Below are 19,860 nucleotides of genomic sequence, written 5' to 3'. Positions count from 1 at the left end.
AAAAAAAATCAAATCAGGGAAATACACCTCCTCCCATCCATACTTTGAATACAGAACTTCAGATTACTTAAGCTATCATTCTTAATGGGAGCAATAGCAACAGATAAATTATAGTTTCAAACAACACTGGCCTTGAAGCATACAGCAATGCAGCAGTCAGAGTTGGTATTTCAACTCGTACAGGAGTGAATTTTTTCCCCCAAGCATCGAAGTTAATGTTTTAACAGTTCTAAAAGAGTCCACAAAACTTTTGTTGCAGCATGTTCAAAAGAAAGCAGATGAATGGAAAGTGAAGATGGAAGTTCTAGCTGGTAAGACTATCTTCCACTTCTAACAAATGCAGTTTGTTTGTGGTTAATAGCCTTCAGGAACAGGTTAAAACCAGTGGCTCCCAACCTCAAGGCACAACCCAAATCAGGGCCGTAGGGGGTCTGCCCCTCCCACCTGCAGGGCTTTCCCAGCACACAGCCTGCATGGCTCTTGCCACCACTGCCCCCAGTGATCTCAGCCCAGCCCAGGCACTGCTGGCACCACTAGGCATGAGTAAATCAGCAGCAGGGGTCGCAACCCAGATTTAGGGTCACAGCAAAAAAAGGTTGGGAGTCACTGTGTACAACTATAGTTCATAGATTCATAGATGCTAGGGTCAGAAGGGACCTCAACAGATCATCAAGTCCAACCGCTGCCTAGGCAGGAAAGAGTGCTGGGGTCAGATGACCCCAGCCAGATGCCTAATCCAGCCTTCTCTTAAAGACCCCCAAGGTAGGGGAGAGCACCACCTCCCTTGGAAGCCCATTCCAAATTTTGGCCACCCTTACCATGAAGAAGTTTTTCCTGATATCTCGCCTAAATCTGTTCTCTGTCAGTTTGTGACCATTGTTCCTTGTTACCCCAAGAGGCGCCCTGGTAAACAGAGCATCTCCGTTCCCTTGCTGCATCCCCTTAATGAATTTGTAGGCAGCCACAAGATCACATCTCAAAAGTTTAAAACGTTGAGACTAAAGATGAATATTTTTTTTAATTGACAGGTTGTTTGGATTACATTTTACTTTCCCCACCACCAAGCAAGAGGTTAACAAAATATAAAGGGTTGTTGGGTTTGTTTTTTTCAGCTTTGTCCTCAGCGCACACTTGTGAGAGGCGAAGTTGTACCAAACCCAAGCTCTCTCCACCATTTTCTTTACAAAAATCTCAAGAGTTGTATGAATTGTCTTTCCGTTTATACAAGCAATTTTCTCTTCCAGAAAGGAAACAGACCTCTAAAGCAAAACTGAAGCATTGAATTACTGTCACTGGGGCGCAGACAGAAGCGCATCTCCTTGCTGTAACTGAAAACACCTTAAAGGAAGTGTTCTGAGTTACAATGATCCCTCTGAGCAAACAGAAGTTCACTGTTGGTTCCAGGGGGGAGCAGAATGCTGGCTGGGAGTCTATAGCCAGTTTCCCCTAGCAACAGTTCCTCCTCTCTTCTAGCCTGTCCCTGTTTCAAAATAGGAGGGAGAAAAGAGAGCAGAGGGAGCTCATTCTAGAGGTACCCAGTCATGTTGAGGGACTAGTACACCCAGTCCACCTTCCAGCATGTGCTGAAAACCTCCAAACCAAACTCCCTCTCACTGCTTTTCCCTCTCCCATTCTGGAAACAGCTTGAGGCTGGCATGCAACACAGACAGTTACAGAAGGACACTGTTTTAACATGTCTTCATCTGACCCCTCATGCAATGAGGGTTCAAGATTTTCACCTGACTGGCCATTTTTAAGCTGTCTGCAGCCGAGCATTTGTGTTTGATTATGGATGTAAACTGCTTTCTGTGACTAGATCAGGCAAAAGTTGTCACTTCTGTCTGTGCAAATTAAAACAGAAGTCCCAGAATTGCAGGGGGCCGTGGCACAGTCCAGCAGGACTACAGCAGCACTACTGACTTGGACCAGGGGAGGCACTGTCCCATATTTCCTTATGGCCATCTTATTCATAAGCCTTCAAAAGCATAATATACTATCATACAGGGGAGGGCAAAATATGGCCCACAGGCCAGATCCAGCCCGTGGGCCAAGCGGAACTCTGGGCAAGACAGAGACTCTCCAAGTGTCATCCAGCCTGTGGCACATGCTACCCCTTGAACATGCAATGAGGCTGGGGGTGGCTCCACCGCTGTACTGCCTTTCTAGGCAGCCCAGGTGGCAGCAGCTCCTCCCGGCTGCCGCTGCCCTGTGGTACTGACAGGGACCCCTGGGCACAGCCCAGTTCATGCTGAGCAGTGGCTGGGCAGAAACTGCTGTTAGCTCAGCAGAAAAGGGAGCCCACGCCCAGGCTGCCTTGCTAATAGACTGGTTTGTACTGCTGCCCCACGGGGCAGCCAGAAGGCAGCAGTGACAGCAGCAGAGAGAAGCTGCAGAGCAGCCCAAGTGCGGGCTCTGGGCAGCTGCAGCACAAACAGCCGAGCAGCGGTGTGGGGGAGGGGCTGCTTTTCCCCTGTGCGAGCAACAGCTTCTACCCGGCTGCTGCCACTACTCAGCACAGGTGGGCAATGCGGAGCAGACGCTGGGCAGGTTGGGGTCAGGGCTGTGCGCACAGGTTCCAGCTGGTCTGCTTTGGCTGGGGTGAATCCACAGTAGTTGTGGCTCAGGGCAGGTCAGGGTTGGGGCTGGGGCTGTGGGCAGTAGCAGGAAGGAGCCACAGGGCACACAGGCTATGGGCTGGTGGGGAGGGGTGCTGAGCAGCTCAGGGGGCTGGCTTGCTTACGTGTATGTGGCCTCTCCTAGGCCAGCTGCTTTGCAACTATCCCTTCTCCCTCACGCAGCAAGCCAAGCTAATCCTCGGGCTTGGAGGCAGCAGCTCCAGGAGCTCGCGTATACCGCATCCCCCAGCCTGGACCCTGCAGCTACCACTGCCACAGGAGTCCTTTGACTTCCATAGCAATGGCAGAGAACGTGGCAGGCCTGGGCGCTGGAAAACAGAGATGGCTCCAGTAACTAGGGCCACAGTTGCTACAAACCACTGCCAGCAGCAGCCACAGCCCTATGGCTCAGCAGGCCCATCTGCCCTGCTCTGCACCCAGGGAAGGCTATCACCCCAGGGTGCACACGTGCTTGCAGGTCCTGCGCACCCCCCATAATCCCCCCATGCACAATCACACCCCCACAAATCCCACACATACATCCAGCCACCCAACCACACCCCACAATATACTTTATTTTGATCTATTTTGTGATCACCTCTATATACACTATGCAAACGCATGTAAATAAGGATAAAAATATTTTTTGAAATAAAAGGTTATAATAGATATTTGGGTTTTAGTATATGATTTTGTTTTTTCCCCCAGTTCCAAGGTGGCAAACCTCTTTTCCCAAAAGTACTCTCAGGGGCAAGGGGAGGGACTTTTGATCCCAAGATGGCAACCAGGCGACTACTCTTGTGGCCCTCACAGCTCACAAAACCCTCCAGCCGAAATAATTGCCCACCTTGCTATAGTACTTTTGAGTGCCAAGTAAATTATCTGTAAGTAGCTTCCTCTTAGGTGCAAATATAACAAGACAAAGCAGTATGTATATTATAATAGTACTGTGTTGTCATAAGTTAGCTCAGATGCATTGTGTACATCTACCAAGTTGCCATGGTGTGACAGTTGTTCTCTCTGCTATTCACAGAACTTAGATATGATTTACCAGCATCATACAAGTTTCATAAGAAGAAATCAGTAAGTATTTTTCCCTTTTTGCCAGTATTAGACAAGTACTTTAAATACAATCCATAGTCTTAGATGTAGCCAGTTTAGACTTCACCTTAAAATGTATTTTCTATTTTGCAGGAGTCCCTTGAGGCTGTAGTCCCACTGTGTTAAGCCCTATAGCGGGGTGGGCAAAACACAGCCTGCAAGGCCATTCTGTCCAGCCCACAGGCCCCCTAAAAATTTAGATTAACATTGATTTGTCCTTGATTCCTGTCAAAAATGTCAGAAACCAGGGGCAACAGGACCCAAGGGAAGCCCGGCAAGCTCCCCAAAACAGCAGGGCCTGCCCAGCTGGAAGCCCCAGCGGGAGCTTCTGGCCTGGGACCATATGAATGCACAGAGCCAGAAACTCAGGTAAGGGGTTGAGGGGAAGGGCAAGGAGGGAGCCTGGGGAAAAGCGGCTCCTCCCCTGCCCCATGGCTTGCGCTCCCTGCTGCAGCCACTTGCAGCCCACGCAGGGCTGTCCTGATCAGGTAGAGGCAGCCCCATGCAGGCTGCAAGCGGCTGCAGCGCTGGCCATGGGGCAGGCGAAGGGCTGCTTTTCCTGCGCTCAGCACCAGCTTGTAACAGGTGATCTCAGTGCTGGCGCGGGGCCCAGGTTGGCTGCCAGGGTGGGTTACAAGCTGGTGCTGAGCATGGGAGAACAGCCCCTTGACTGCCCCGTGGCCAGCACCCAGTGCTGCAGCTGCTTACAGCCTGCGTGGGACTGTCTGCTCCTACTCAGGATAGCCCTGAGTGGGCTGCAAGTGGCTTCAGCAGGGAGCGCCAGCCACTGGGCAGGCAAGGGACCACTTTTTCCCCACACTCAGCACCAGCTCATTACCTGCCGTGGAACAGGGGGTCGAGGCTGCACGCTGCCCCCCCCTGCTTGTATTGAGGGGCTGGGAGCACTGGGAGTGTGCAGGAGCATGGGGTCTACACCAGTGTCTCGGGGCTAGCACCAGCAGAGCCCAGAGCAGGGCGGCAGGGGTACAGGGTCCTGGCTGGCAAGGGCTCTATGGAACCGGGCCAGCTCCCCCCTCTCCCTGCTGGTGCAGCCCAGCCCAGCTCCACAGACTCCTGCCAGCCTGCACCCCACTCTGGGCTCCACTGGTGCTGGCCGTGGGACATTGGTCCTAAGACATTGGAACGTTGGTCTCAGGATGGTGACCAAGGGGCAGGGCTACACATGCAGCCCTCGACAGCTTGCCAAAACTGGGTAAGCGGCCCTCCACCCAAAATAATTGCCCTATAGTGAACTGTAGTTATATTCAGCTTAGTCTGCACGCTTGTTGCCAAGCTAACTCAGTTATCAGCATCAAGCTTGCTATATTCTGCTTTATGGCAGCAAGACCTAGGTGATATTTAATAACGATAATTATTTTGGAATACTGTAGAATATTACTCAGTACTTGAGGTGTCTCACTTTAGTCTGAAGTCAGTGCTGCAAGTGGATACAAATAGCCAGGTACATGTTTATCACTCACTAACTGATTGTATTTGATGCATGTTAAAATTTGGCAAAGACCAAAATTTTTTTTAACGTGTAGCAGGAGGCCAAGTTGAAATCTTGCCCTATTTAATTCAGATTTCTAAAGAGGACTTCAGAATGAGGCCAGATTTTACAGCAGGATAATAGGATAATGTCTTTGACATATCTAAAAGTCTTTCACACTTGAACACAAGGATGAACAAAGCCAAACTGCTTGTAGGAAAAGCAGATGTACTAGAAGCAGCAATGGGAAGGACGTATAAAAGAGTATGGGACTAAAGTTTGTGTTTTGCACGGTGAAAGGTATGGAAGTAGGCCTTGGGGAGCAAAGATCTGGTTAGACCAAGGCTAGGCAATTATTTGGGCCAGAGGGCCACTTAAGGAGTTTTGGTGAACTGTCACAGGCTGGGTCAGCAGTTTGTTGCATTTCTCCCCCCTCACCCCAGCTCATCAAAACTCTGCAAGTGGCTCTGCCCACACTCTGCCAGGTGGATGGGATGAGGCCATGGGCAGGTGTACTGTGGCATCCAGCAACAGGACAGGCAGGTGGGGTCATGACCAGGATTGCAGGGCCATGACAATGTGAGGCTGGGGCTTGGGGTGTGCAATCTACTTCCCGCACACCTTCCTGTGAAGCGGGTGTCTGAGAACAGATTGTGGCTCTGTCCCAAGTCCTATGCGGTCACCACCCCACAATCCTGTGGTCTCTATGGAGATCAGCCTGGTGCCTATGCAAGCAGGACACACTCAGTCAGGCAGATGGGATGGGGCTGTGGGCAGGCGGGGCCGGTATCAGGAACAAGAGCTGCAATCCATTCCCTGCATGCCCTTGTCACAAAACCAGCACCCATTGCAGGGACATGCAGGCAGTGAATCATGGCCCTGTACCCAAGCTCTCACTGACCCACAATCCTGATCCCAGCCCCAGTCACTTGTCTCATTTCTAGATGCCACTCCCTGTCCACCCACGGTCCCATCTCATCTGCCCAGCTGAGCATGCTTTGCCCACAGAGGTCCTGGACCAGTCTCCATGGAGACCCTGCCCACCTGCTCCATCTGGCTCCTGGACAGTAGGACTGGGCCTGGTGGCAGCAGAGACTGCCACAGGAGCAGGAAGTCCAGCTGCTGTGGTGCCCCAATCCACTGTACGCTTAGGGGCAGTGGGACCAGCTGCAAACATCACAGCCCGGGCTTCCCACTGTGCCTGGGCCAGGCACAACCAAGGGACCCACCACAGGCTGAATAAAATCCTGTGGCAAGTCTGATCTGGGCCATATTTTCCTTACTCCTAGGTTAGACCAACATTTTGAATGGAATCAAGAGAAACAAAATGGATACCAGAAAGGGTGAATAGGTGGTTATTAGTCATTAACAAGATGAGGACCTAATTTAAGAGAGCTTGTGTTGGTGCCTGGTATTTTGCAGTAGTTGTACAGGAAGAAAAAGTACAAGGCTTGGATGAATAAGTGATAAAGGCCCAGTCACCTACAACTGTAGCTTAAACAGGCTGTTTGATCAGTTCTTACCTAGCTAGCCTCTCCCCTGTAGAGAGAGGCTACAGGAGTTTTATTGTGTTGAAGCTATCCTCAATCACCAAGTCAAATGGTCAGCCTTCTAATCACATATATGTTAGTTGGGACAGAAATCTTCATAAGTTTAAAAATCACCAACTGTTAAGTACCAACTTAAATGCTGAAGTTTATTGGCGACTTATTTAATACAACTTCAAAATTACAAAGTCTGGTTCAAGGATAGAACCTCCACTTACATTTTAAATCAAAGTGCCAGAAATGTTGAGAGGCTCTGACAGTATGAACAAAACATTTAAAAAAAATCCTGACTGGCATGTTAGAATAATCATGCGTCTGAAAATACATAAAAAAAGAAAAACAAACAAACAAAACACAAACCTTTCCTTTCATTGCAGGTTGACATTGAAGTGGATTTTGTTAGATTTTCTTTTGAAAAGTTCTGAACCGAGGAATGGCTTAAAACCTATTTAAAATGGAGTAATAAAAACAATGCTTTTTATATTACTGTTCTTCGGCTCCATTCTCTGTTTTCAGTTGTTTTGATGGAGGTTCTTCTTTTTCAGTCTCTTCTAATTGTCTTTTTTTGGGACTTGCTGGCCCTGTAAGTGTTCATATACACAGACACTAAGGAACTAGAAAGACCTTTGTTTGATACTTTCAACACAATTCCTACCCAGCTGAAGATGTACAGTCCTTCAGGCTACTGCAAGTACACGCTTTCTTCACTTAATGCTTTGTCACTAGATACTAGAACAATTCCAGATGATCCAGTACCTGCTTTAACAGTGAATGATTGCCTAAAACAAGGTGTCAAACCTTACAAGCTGGATCCAGCCTCCAGAGATCTCAAAGAGACCAGGAATTCCCTCAAAATCCTGGGTGTGGAACAGAGCCCCCACCGGAGACACGTCAGCAGTGAGAGGGTGAGTGACTGCTGCAGTGTTAACCCTTGCAGCTACTGCTACTCACCCCCTCACAGCCGCAGTCCATATCCAGCCCACAAAGAGGGGCAAATTTGATACCCCTGCTTTAGACCCATTTACGACAATGCCTCTAGTCTTTGAGACATCTAGTCTTGGAAATAAGTCCTCAGAATGCATAAATCAATGCAGGGAGGTGTGAAAGTTTATTCAGCTAGAGGAAAAAAGTATGTAGTGGGGGGAGAAAGTGTGAAGTGGGCATGGGGGCTGTAAAATGTTAGAAGAGAGCACAGCGCATCTAAACTGGCAACGCGCACAGGAGACAGTATAAGCAGCAGTCACGTGACCAGTAAATTGTAATTTAGGAAAAAAAATCAGTCTAATTTGGCACCGCTTTTTGCTATTCCCTCTGATAGCAATCTTCAGTATCCCTTAGTACAAATTTCTTTGGAGTGCCCTGTTTTGGCTGGCTAAGTTCTTTACACCAGTTTAATCCTTTGTTTCCAACAGGTATCATGCAAGAAACATGACCAGGACAAACATCCCAAAGCATATGAACAGTTGTCTGTTTTTTTTCATTAGTTAGAACTTGACTACTTTGTTCTTAGGCAATTCAAAAATCAGATTCTCTTTAAATACAGCTCTGCACCCTGGTAGGAAGTTTTGAGCTATTTCTCCCAGGCATGAAGTATCTTACCTGTTTCTGTATTACTGTCACTCTCTTCATCCTCACTCTCAAATTTTGTCTTCTTTCCCTGGAACTGCACTTTCCCTTTGTTCTGTGCACCTTGGGCTGTCTTCCCTCCTCTTCCTTTACCTTTAAATTTGCGACCTGTCATGACATACAGACAAGTTCAGAACACTTGAGTCACTAAGTAGCAATTCATACATTTCTGTGCATTTGCCATTTGGGGAAGGAAAAAAGAAAGAAAATAATGTTGCCTAAATCTGCAGTTGCCAAGAAAGTCAATTCACAGCATAGCCACATCAGGCAGAAAAGTCACCTTTTGTTTTCCATTTGTTTAACGATTCTTGCTGGCCCTCCATGATTTTTTTCAAAGCTGCTCTCTCAGTATCTCCTTCTAGCACCTGCCATTTTACATCCTTCTTACGTAGCTGTAAGTTCCCATCATTTGCTTCCGTGGCTTTATCCAGGACTTCTTTTGCATTACCTTTAAATAGAATAATACCCTAAAACAGAAAGTTTGCATGCTTGAGTTTAGATCTTCTCTGCAAGTTTGATCATCTAGGTCACCAGAAAATTTCAGCAAGTATCCAGTGTTTTCTTCTAGAGATTTCTAAATGCAAAACCAGGACTCCAGTTCCACCTGTAAACCTTTAGTGTGAACATACTCAAACCCCCTCCACAGCAACAGTTTCTACCCTACCAGCACAGCTACTTCACCCTTGGTGAGTAAAGCACTAGCTGAAGGTGTAAGCAGGATACTCTGTGCTGATCCTGCACCAGATTGAAACAGCACAAATATGGTTTATACCACATATTAATTCTTTTCTCCCTCTCTCTCAATTATACAAGAGCTTTACTTACTTTTAATTTATGCAGATTCCTCCAGACTATGCTATGTGGATCTACAAAAATATTTAGATTAAGAGAGAACTTCTCCCACTTAAAAAAAATAAGAAATAACCCTTTATTTACAAAACTAATGGAACAAAACTGGTTGCTCTCAAGTACTACTGAGTTTATCTGGATAAGTTGCTGATGGAACACAACACAACACATTGGCTGTCTACACAAGGCACTGACTGCACAGTTGTTACTGCTCAGTCATTTAGTACTTGCATAGCCAAGTACTAAGTGACCGTGCAGTAACTGGCATCTGGGTGACGCTGACTGTGCAGTAGCGTCGGGTCATGGTTAGTGCCCTAGGATGCTACTGCGCAGTAAGCGTCTCATGTAGACATGGTCATTGGGTACTTAATCTAATATGGTTTCCGTCATTATACTTGTTCCTGCCCACCACAATTCTGTATTAATTTACTGACCTCCTTTGCTCCTCTGACAAAGTCTATCCATTTAATTTCTCCATGATCAGAAAAAACTGTATGAAGATCTTCTCTGCAAGTTTGATCATCTAGGTCACCAGAAAATTTCAGCAAGTATCCAGTGTTTTCTTCCAGAGATTTCTAAATGCAAGAAATGAAGGAGGTAGCTATGAGAAGGAAGGGGAAATCTATTTTAATTGCATCACAAAGCATATCTTAAGTCTGCCCATAACCTTAAGTTGGTGTCTTCCATTAACTATCTTAGCAGAAATATTGTCAAAAGGCCAAATTCAGTGCAACCCTAGACCTTTTTTGAAGTTGAGTTTTTATGAGTCTTGTACTGTTTTGCAGTAGCTGCCAGCCTTTCCCATACCAGGAAAATGTTGCATAAGAGTTCAGGGACCCGACTATCCAGAAAGAAAAAGCGAGGGAAATGCAGAAAAGAAGAGATAGTCACCAACTCCTAATCCAGCAGCTAGCCCTGGAGAACAAAACCCATTACAATTTAATCCTTTTTGTGACCCCTGGCACACGTGCCAAGCATGGCACACAAGGCCATTTTCTTCAGCAGGCATTTGGGCCAGGATGGGGAGGCAGCAGCTGTTTGCAGCCTCCCGGCTGCAGCCGGCTTTGGCCTCAGCTCTGGGTAGCTGCTGCCAGCCAGGAGCCAGGGCTGCTCCCAGCAGGTGGCTGGAAGGCTGCAAGCCCTGCTGAGAGCAACCCAGGCACCATGGCTGGCAGCAACCACCCCAGAGCTAGGGCCAGCTGCAGCCCGGAGGCTATAGGCTACAAAAACAGCTGCTGCCTCCCCACCCTGGCCCCAATGTGCCAGTACCCGCTGCCTTCCCGGAGCCCAAAAACAACCGGGGCCTGGAGGGCAACAGCTATTTGTAGCCTCCCGGCTGCAGCCAGCCCAGGCTCTGTATAGCTGCTGATAGCCACAGAGCCCGGACTGCTCCCAGCAGCTGGCTGGGAGGATGAAAGCCCTGCTGCAAGCAGCCCAGGCTATCAGCAGCAACCCAGAACCTGAGCCAGCTGCAAACAGCTGCTGCCTCCCCACACTAGCCCCAGGGAAGCAGCAGGTGCTGGCAATGCTCCCTGCTGTGCTGCCGTCACAGCTGCCACTTCTGCAGGGCAGCATTGGAACCTGGCACAGCAGAGGGCGCAGAAAGCTGCCTGCCGCTCCAAGCTCCCCACCGCCCTGGCCACACTTCCTCTGCAGGCAGGGGCAGCAGGGCCAGAACTGCAGCATGTGTGACCAGCAGCAGCAGAGGGGCCGCACAGGGAAGCTGCCTGCTGCTGCAAGCTCCGTGCTGCCAGGTCATGCTTCCCATGTGCATAGGAGCAGCGTGGGCAGCACACAGGGTTGTTTTGTACCCCTTGCTGCTGCCCCTACCTGCAGCAGAGGAAGCATGGGCAGGGCAGCAGGCAGCTTTCTGTATCCCCCACTGTGCCCTGCTGCACTGAGTTCCAACCCTGCTCTGCAGAAGCAGCAGCACAGCAGGGAGCATCGCCAACACCTGCTGCCTCCCCAGAGCCGAGGGCCAGGGCAGGGAGGCAGCAGTCGTTTGCAGCTGGCCCAGGTACTGGGTAGCTGCTGATAGCCACAGACCCTGGGCTGGAGGGAAGGGGCTTTGGGTGGGAGCAAGGGCACAAGCAGGGCATCCTGCCATGTACCCACTGCCCTTTTTGTTTTTCTGGCATGCCGGCACTCCAGCACCTTCCAAGGTAGGCATTGTGGGGGTTTTTGGCACCCCAGCCAAAAAAGGTGGCCTACCCCTGCTTTAGAATATTCAAAGAAGAGTTACTTAGCATCAAACAATCAGGTACGTGTATCAATACACTGTGATAAAAACTGAGTCGATATTTTAATTGTTTCATAGATATTAGGGCTGGAAGGGACCTCGGAAGATGGAGTCCTGCCCCAGGGGCAGGAAGTCAGCTGGGGTCATAGGATCCCAGCAAGATAAACATCCAAATTTCTCTTAAAGGCATTCAAAGTAGGTACTTGAACCACCTCCGATGGCAGGCTATTCCAGACCTTGGTGGGTTTGGACAGTAAAGAAATTCTTCCTTATGTCCAGCCTGAAATGGTATTGTAGGAGTTTACAATGGTTCGACATTGTCATCCCTTGGGGCACTCTGGTGAACAAACGTTCCCCCAGATCCTGGTGGACACCCCTGATAAACTTATAGGTGGCCATCAGATCACCCCTGAGCCTGTGCTTTTCCAGGCTGAAGTGTCCCATAGCTCTCAGCCTGTTGTCGTAAGGTCTCTTTTCCAGACAAAAACCCAAAAAAACCCACATTTTTGTGAAAAGGTTTGATAAAGGAGACAAGTTACTCTTATTTGAATGTTTAAATTTAGCACCACCTCTAATTAGAACATAGCTACATAAGTTTAGCATCAGGTGCGCTTTGGTATGGGCCAAGTCCTTTTCTATCCTTATTACCCATGATAAAGTACAGTACTTTTTTGTATTGTAATTATTTTTATGCTTGTAGAACATTCAAAAGATACACACCATCTCAGCATCTTCTGCTTGTTTCTGCTTTACTTCTTTCTCCCTGTGAAGTAAGATCAGATCAGATCAAACTTGTTTCGAGTGCAACTATATGACCAACTTAAGGTTCCTTAGTTTCCAAACTAAGACTAACTTACTGTTTGGCTTTTGCTTTAGCCTCCACTTTATGTTGTCTCCTCTCTTCATTCTTCTTTAAAAAGTAATCCTCCCTTCAATAGGGAAAAATCAAGTTAAAATAGAACTCTATAATGTAATTAAAGCAACTTAAAAGGAAGAATGCAGTAGCCAAGGAATGGCTGGGTTCACATCTTAAAATTAGGGATGCTCCAATCCAAAGAAACTGCTAAGCCTAAAAAACACGATCAATATTTGAAATCTGTATAAGGCAGCAACACTTAAATTCCCCAACTCAAGTCATATTTAGTGCAAAAATAGATACTTGAGCAAACATCAGTTAGATGGACTTACTTGAAAAGCACTATTAGCTCCGTGTCTTTGTATTTTTGGTTTGGAATCTCTATGAACTTCTTAGCAGAGTCAACACTATCAAAAACTGCAAATATAGATCCCTATAAAAAAAGAAAGATGGATATCAAGAATCATATTGATAGATTACATGTTTTCTAGTAGCTCCCCAATGTTCACAGATGACTGAGCACCAGGCTTTATAAGGAATAGCTACCTTAAAGGCTTTCTGCAGTGTTCGCCTCATCTGAATACTCTCTACTGGGCCTTTTCCTTCAAGCCATTCTTTGATATCATCTAGTGTAGAATCTGTTGGAAAACCTTTCTGCAAAATAACAGTGAATTTCGAATCATTATACAAAACAGATATGCCATGACATTTCAACTAAACTCTAGAGAAATACTTATTGCAGTTCCTGTATTGTGACCAAAAGACAAGTCAGTTGCTTAAGAAGGGAGGGGTGGAAAAAGAGCACTTTATTTTAAACCAGGGGTCAGCAACATTTTTGCTGCCAAAATCACCAGCAACCTTGACTTATAAGGTGTTGGTGTGCCAGGGGCAAATGGCAGGGGAGCTGTGAGGGCCCCAGTCCTTGTGGCAGCACAGCCCCAGCCTCTTCCTCACCATCTGCCCCAAGGCACGTATGCCAAGCAAAATGTTTTTGCCTATCATGTGCTGGCACACATGCCAGGGGTTGCCCACCCTTGTTCTAAACCCAGTTTTATATTAAAATAAAGTGAGGATCAATTTCACTCAAGTTAAAGCATTTTAAGCAATAAACTGAAACTTATACAGGTGAGTACAAAAGTTTACTTACAATATATAGAGATCTATTTTTAATTTCATTTTTGTACTGGTCGTTCACTTCAGGGAGGGGTTTGTTTGGAGATCTCCTGATTTTAGTTTTGTCTTCACTTATTTCCATAAGTCCAGCCTTGGATTTCCTTAATGCTTCCAGTATAACACCAAAATCTTTCGAGAGATGGCTTAACCTATGGAAAGAGAGGACAAAGGCATGCCAGACCCATATATATTATTTCCCTCTATCACTCAACAATAGAGATGGAGTTGTACAAGCACACTGAGGACCCCAACATTCAGACAAGATAGCCATCTTCAGGTTATCTGTTGTTTTACCTGTTGAATTTAATCATTATTTCTAAAGGAACCCAGCCATCGTCTTGCTTGATCTGCTCCTTTAGGAACTTGTCTCTTGGTAGATTGTGGTCACCAAAATAGTACTGCAAAATAAATCAGTTATATCTTTAAAAAAAAAAACACTACTCAGTTAATAAGTAGCTTCATTTCTATTAATTTAATGAATACTTGCATGGGTAGTTCACTGCAATATCAAGACTCATAGCAGAGCTCATGATACAGATAGAAATACCTAAATAACTGAATTAGAAATCCTGCAGTTATGAAGATGTCCTTTACAGTGCCCATCTTAACATGAAAATTATAATACTTTTCAAAGCTAACTGCAGATTAATCTCATTTAGTAAACAGTGGCAAATAGAGCTGCAGTCGCTACAAAAAATAATCTACAGCTTGGTTTAGTAGATAAGACTTCTGATCATGCGTAATGCTCATCTTCATGATATTTCATATTTTTAATGCACAAGAAAAATCCACTAAGAACAATACAGCAGGGAGCTGGGCTGCACGCGGTTGTCCACAGCAGCAAAAGGTTGCTGCCCCCTGCATTAGATTTCACTTCAGTTAGAATTTATTTCAGTGACTGCTCTTCTTCCCCAGCCACCCCCACTCCCTGCATTGTACACACTCTACTTAGTCAAATAAAAGTAATTAACATGGGTGTGGGAGGCACAATTTAAGAGGCACAAAAAAATTTCTACTACTACATAAAAATAAGCTACACTTTCAAGTTGAATGATATAAAGACACTTAATTTAAAATGGACACAATAATTTAATATTGAATTATTAGTAATAAAGCAGAACTGAAGTGTAAGACAGCAAATTAAGTAGAACGATAATACTTTGAAAAGTATGAATGCACTGAACAGGAATTTCCCTTCAAAAGCCAAGATAGGTTTAACATTAAATGCACCTCCCTATTTGCATGCATGTGCAATAACATCTGGATTTGCAATACAAAATTTAACATTGTTTATTTTAATACTACCTAAAATTTGCCTGTTTGTACCTAAAGTAGAATTTAAAAAAGTTAAAAGATATAGATAAGTTGCTGATAATTCAAAGTGTATGATTTGTTACAGCCATCTTTGAAAGTCTGCTTCCCATTTAAATACGCAACAGCATTTAATGTTAGGATACTTCAGATCAGACCTGGACCTGAGACTAGCATATCTACAACCAATTTAAAAGATTTGGATCTAAACAGTAGCTAGCTAACATCTGTTTAGACAGTCCAACTAAATCCCCATTAGTGTAGCTTAAAGACAAACTGATTTGATATCTAAAATCAAAATGAACATACCTCAATTTGCTGACAGATTTTTCTTTCTAGGACAGACATATTTTCACCATCTCCATTTTCAGCCATTTTCACAATCTGTATTCAAAGGGGGAAAAGTTGATAGTAAGAAATCAATGCTCTGTTGTCATTTGCTGCATTTCCTAGCCCTAGAAATTCAAATAAAAATCTTCCATTTTGGGCAATAGCCAGATCTAAAAACCACAGAACTGACATTCTTTATCTTTACATTTAAGTTACCACATCAAGTTACAAGCCAGAACCTTAATTAGGATTTAGTTAGCATGCAAGATAGAAAATTAAGACTTATATTTAAAATGTATTGATAAGCCAATATGCAGCATAACATTCTGAGGGTTTGTCTACAGAGCCACTGCCACTGAAGCTATACTGGCAATTATGTCAAAGTCCTTTAGCATAAAGTAGCGATTCTCAACCAGAGCACCATGGCACCCTGGAGTGCCTTGAAATTCTTTCAAGGGTGCTGTGGGGTGCCATGCAATGTTAGCACAGTTTAGTAAGCAAATATGATTCACAAAAAAACCCCCCAGAGTTTTCAAATAGGAATCCACAGTGTTAAAGTGCTAAAAACTTTCTAACATGTTGTGAGCAGAATTCTTTGCAAAAGAATTGCTGTTATTTTCCTGCACTTGGAAAAGTGAAAGCAGCTGGCATTTTCCCAGGGTTGCCTCAAGTCTGAAGAGGTTGAGAATCATGGGCAGAGATGCAGCAAATAGCGACAGGATTTGTCAGCATAGCTACCGATTCCCGGCACAACTTAACCTAAACCAGTGGTGCTCAACCATTTAAGCCCCCTGGGCCAGATTGGGTGTCCAGGGGCCAACCTGGTCCATGGACCTGCCCCATGCCATTCATCCAGTGCGCAGGGTCACCCCAACTGGCCTGCAAGTCTCCCCACTGGTCCAGAAATTGGACAGCAGAGGAGCAGCAATTATCACTATCACCATCCTGTTCCCTCCCACCCCCCACTGCCAAATTTTCAGACCCTATGGGCTTGATGACATGGATCCATGAAGCTGAGCACACCTGACCTAAGCCATAAAACATTTCTGTCAGCATAACTACACCAGAGTGGTTGCCAATATGCCTACAGTGATGGGAAGTGATCATTTCACCCTAAAGCTTACGTAACTAGGCCAGCAAATGTTCTGTACACTAGACTAAGCCTAAATAAGCAAAGTAATTCAACTTTTTGCCACAGTACCCAAGATGCTTGGGCCCAGATTTTCAAAAGATATTTAGGTACACAATTCCAAGTCACTGTATTTCATTTGTACTTAGGTATACCTTTGATGACATAACTGTTGCTAAACAGTCAGGTTTATCTCCTTCGAGATTTCTGGTTCCATCTATTTTATTTGCTATTTCAGTGAATTGTCTGATAGTCAAGACCAAAGAGAGGGTTAAACTGCAGTCTTCCTCAAGGATATAAATTTCAAGGTATATTTAATTTCCAGCCCCTAACCCCCTCCCTCTTTCTTTTTTTTTCTTTGCAGGGAGAGGTGAAGGGGAAGGGAAGAAACTGGGTGCTTTGCTTCTGATCGTCTTTTCAGAGCAGCATAGCTACTTGTAAAATGCCTCAGCTTCTTCTGATGCTGCCTCCAGAAGAGGGTTTATCTTTACCGTACAGTCTTAGCTTGAATAATGGCTCTAGTTTTGCCTTTAGCCCAAGGGTGGGCAAAATGCGGCCTATGGGCCAGATGCGGCCCACCAGGCCATTCTATCCAGCCCATGGGCCCCCCAAAAATTTAGAAAATTAACATTTATCTGCCCCTGGCTGTCCATCATGCGGCCCTCAACGGCTTGCCAAAACTCAGTAAGTGGCCCTCGCCCAAAATAATTGCCCGCCCCTGCTTTAGCCCAACTCTTATCAACTCAAATTACTGACCTATGGGCACAGTGGTACTTTAAATTGAAGTAACTGCTCTCTCAGAAGACATGAACTGAAGCTTAAAGTGTTGGTGAAAGACACCTAAATTTAAAGAGAGAAAGATTAAACTAAAATAGGATTGATGTGATATAGTAGGCAACTCACACAGCTTTGTAAGGCAGCCGAAGCCCAGTAGTGCAAATTACCATAGGACTAAACTCAAACCAGCTTTCCTCAAGTAGAGTGGCCACACTGACTGGATTAAGAGCAGGGGAATTGGTGCGTCACAAACTGTGTGAACTTGTAGCTGGCATCCTCATTATTTCTAGCCGAGTGCCATTTAAGCTTCAGTTCATGCCTTCTGGACTTCAACTGAAGCAGAGTAGATTTCAGCTGGAAATCAAAGGAAGCTTTCTGAGTATAAGGGTGGGGAAGTATTAGAACAAGCTATCTAGAGAAATTGTGGAATCACCACCCTGGAAGTTCTCTTTTGTTTTAAAAGATCCCCATGAACTACAGCCCAGCAATCTCCTTCCTCTGCTCCAGCTCCTTAGCAATAGCTCCCCTACAACAGAATGGCTTACCTGCACTACCTTCTAGCCCTCTGCCAGCTAAGATAATCTGGTCCTCCCTTCTCAGTAAAGGGGCAAGCATCAGTACGAGACCGATAGGCCAAAATATTCCAGCCTCCCCCTTGACACCTCGGTACACCATACAACATGTGGTCTGCCTGGGCAATCCCAGTGGCCCACCAGAACACTTTATTAAGCCAAGAAGGATTTGAGAAGTAAAACAAAGCCCTGCATCCTTGCCAGAGGAACAGCAAGCCAGCTCCACACCCTGGACAGCAGCAGCACCAATGGCAGAGACATGGTCAGATGCCATTGTGACAGTGCCTATGTTCACACAAATTCTCCCCACGCTCCAGATCAGTCATACACCCATTACACTATTAATTCTTGCTGTGTGGCAGTTCATTAATCTGTGCAGCAGCCTGCACACCTGGCCCAGTTTCACCACTTGCAAACATGCTGAGGGTTTACTTCCAATCCAAGCAGATCTTTGCAGCCTTCCATTAGAAAGTGTACCTTGCTACTGGTCCTCAGAGTCTGACCTGTGCATCCTGATCTTAGGCTAACCACAAGAGGAATGGAAGCTGGTGGAGCTGTGACAAGTGCCTGTACTAGGCTGCAGAGGAAAGCAGCAGTGGCTGGGTCCTTGAGTCAAAGGTTGGTGAGCATGAACTAGTTTATTTCCACCTACACTCTAAAAATGCTGCCAACTACCAATTCATACCACCTGTCCCAACCCTAATCCTCAATCTCCTGGCCTTTTTATCTCTCAAGTAGTCCACCTGCCCCTAATCCATAATTACAGACCCCTCTCCCCTAATCCCCCTACCCTGTACCTTCCTAACACTCTCCATTTCTTCAGACAGCATTAAGAGATTATAACATTCTGAGTGTTAACAGCTCATAAGGGCAGGGCACATACCAGGAACCTCAGGAACAAGTGACCCAGTGACCTGCTTTCAGTAGGCCACATTGCTATTGAAAAATGACCGCCCGAACTCCCTTCTGGTTTGGAGAATGCTCACTCCTTTCACTGTACTTCTGAAGGAGCTGGGAAAAAGTATTGCTCTAAAGTGTTAATCTCAGAGTAAATTTTCCCCCTGTGGACTACAGGCATGAGTGGGGAAACACATGGGAGTCTCTGAAACAAGACTCAGTACACATGCTGCAGTAGCCACACCAAGTGGCCTTGAACCACCCAATTATAGGCAACAGCTTTACTAAAAGCTAAGGGTTTCTGAACAAGTCCCACTCCTGCTCCACTTGGGCTCATCCGTTCAGCATGAACTCTTGATCTAGAAATTGAGCCTGTTCAGCTCTGCTGCCCAAAGGGGGAGTTGTTACCCCATCTTAGCAAGAAGTCTTAGTCAGGGAAATGATCACTTGAGCCTCAAACCGTTGCTTATAATTGTTTGCCAAGTGAGTGTTGCGCATGAGCAATTTTTGTTTATTAAATGCCATTTCTGGTAGGCTACAACTTAGAGTTACCTTGAGTAAGGAGCTCCTATTTGAATAGCCACCCTTTAACTCCCACTCTCCCAACGGTAGTTGCCTGAAGCACAGCAAATTTCAGAACAATGGGAAAAATTTGAAATAACTGAAATGATGCAGCTTTAAACAAAACAGCACTTGTTGAACACTGCTGTGAGCTGTCCCTCTGCTTCACTGCCAATTCATGTCTTAGGCCAGCGATGCTCCAAGCTCTGGCCCCACAGGCCAGGCAAGTGGCACAGGCTGGTCCGCACACTGGCATGGGCCCTGCGCAGCTGCTGTCCAGTACTAGGTGCCAGGATTGGACTCTGGGGCCCTGCGACCCGCCCCCCCACACGCGCTGGGGCTAGGCCCTGTGCCCCAGTCTGGTCTCCCCGTGGGCAGGAGCGGCCATGATGGGTGAGTCTGTCTCAAGCTGTTCACGCTGCAGGTTCCCGGGGGAGCCGGGATCCGACTGGCCCAGCAGAGGCCCACGGCTCCCTGCCCAGCCCGGCCCGCGCACTGCAGCCCCTCAGCTCCGCGAGGTGCCCGCAGCCGAGGCGGAAAGACCACCAGAGCGTCCGGCCGCGCAGGCCCGGTTCTCCCCCCGCGGCTCGCACGTCCCTGCACAGCGCGGCCGGAGCGAAGGCGGGAAGGACCGAGGGCCCCTCCGCAGCGCCCCCACCGCGGGCAGGTAACAGCACCACCGGACCGCCACGTGCGCGGAAAGGCGGCCTGAGGGGCTGCTCCCCCGGCCCGGCCCGGCCCGGCCCGGAGCCACGTGGGCGCAGCGAGGCAGGAGCCGCCCACCGCCG

At 46.7% G+C, this 19,860-nt stretch overlaps 2 protein-coding genes across 4 annotated transcripts in view; one reads left to right on the top strand and one right to left on the bottom strand.

Annotated features, from left to right (window-relative positions):
* The window catches only part of METTL5 (methyltransferase like 5), a 23,570-nt gene extending 4,978 nt beyond the window's left edge, over positions 1-18,592 (top strand). For 2 of the 3 annotated variants that reach the window (XM_019522782.1, XM_019522781.1), the window contains exons 6-8: positions 260-311; positions 3,649-3,698; positions 7,130-7,235. In XM_019522782.1, coding sequence (XP_019378327.1) covers positions 260-311; positions 3,649-3,698; positions 7,130-7,177 — 150 coding nt within the window. In that variant the 3' untranslated portion in view covers positions 7,178-7,235. Of the gene's footprint in view, positions 1-259; positions 312-3,648; positions 3,699-7,129; positions 7,236-16,503; positions 16,574-18,437 lie in introns of those variants that run through there. The other variant, XR_002098557.1, reaches the window with a different exon arrangement.
* SSB (Sjogren syndrome antigen B) overlaps positions 6,881-19,860 on the bottom strand; it is a 13,354-nt gene continuing 374 nt past the window's right edge. Inside the window, exons 2-12 of the mRNA XM_019522780.1 lie at positions 15,116-15,190; positions 13,790-13,893; positions 13,470-13,644; positions 12,869-12,976; positions 12,655-12,755; positions 12,324-12,395; positions 12,187-12,229; positions 9,662-9,802; positions 8,659-8,845; positions 8,352-8,486; positions 6,881-7,333 (exon numbers count right to left, since the gene is read on the bottom strand). Coding sequence (XP_019378325.1) covers positions 7,236-7,333; positions 8,352-8,486; positions 8,659-8,845; positions 9,662-9,802; positions 12,187-12,229; positions 12,324-12,395; positions 12,655-12,755; positions 12,869-12,976; positions 13,470-13,644; positions 13,790-13,893; positions 15,116-15,181 — 1,230 coding nt within the window. The 5' untranslated portion in view covers positions 15,182-15,190 and the 3' untranslated portion in view covers positions 6,881-7,235. The remainder of the gene's footprint in view (positions 7,334-8,351; positions 8,487-8,658; positions 8,846-9,661; positions 9,803-12,186; positions 12,230-12,323; positions 12,396-12,654; positions 12,756-12,868; positions 12,977-13,469; positions 13,645-13,789; positions 13,894-15,115; positions 15,191-19,860) is intronic.

Source organism: Gavialis gangeticus, unplaced genomic scaffold (genome assembly GCF_001723915.1).
Source record: "Gavialis gangeticus isolate Ggan-Ray unplaced genomic scaffold, GavGan_comp1, whole genome shotgun sequence".
Lineage (NCBI taxonomy): Eukaryota > Metazoa > Chordata > Crocodylia > Gavialidae > Gavialis > Gavialis gangeticus.
This window is presented reverse-complemented; position numbering and strand designations above follow the sequence as displayed.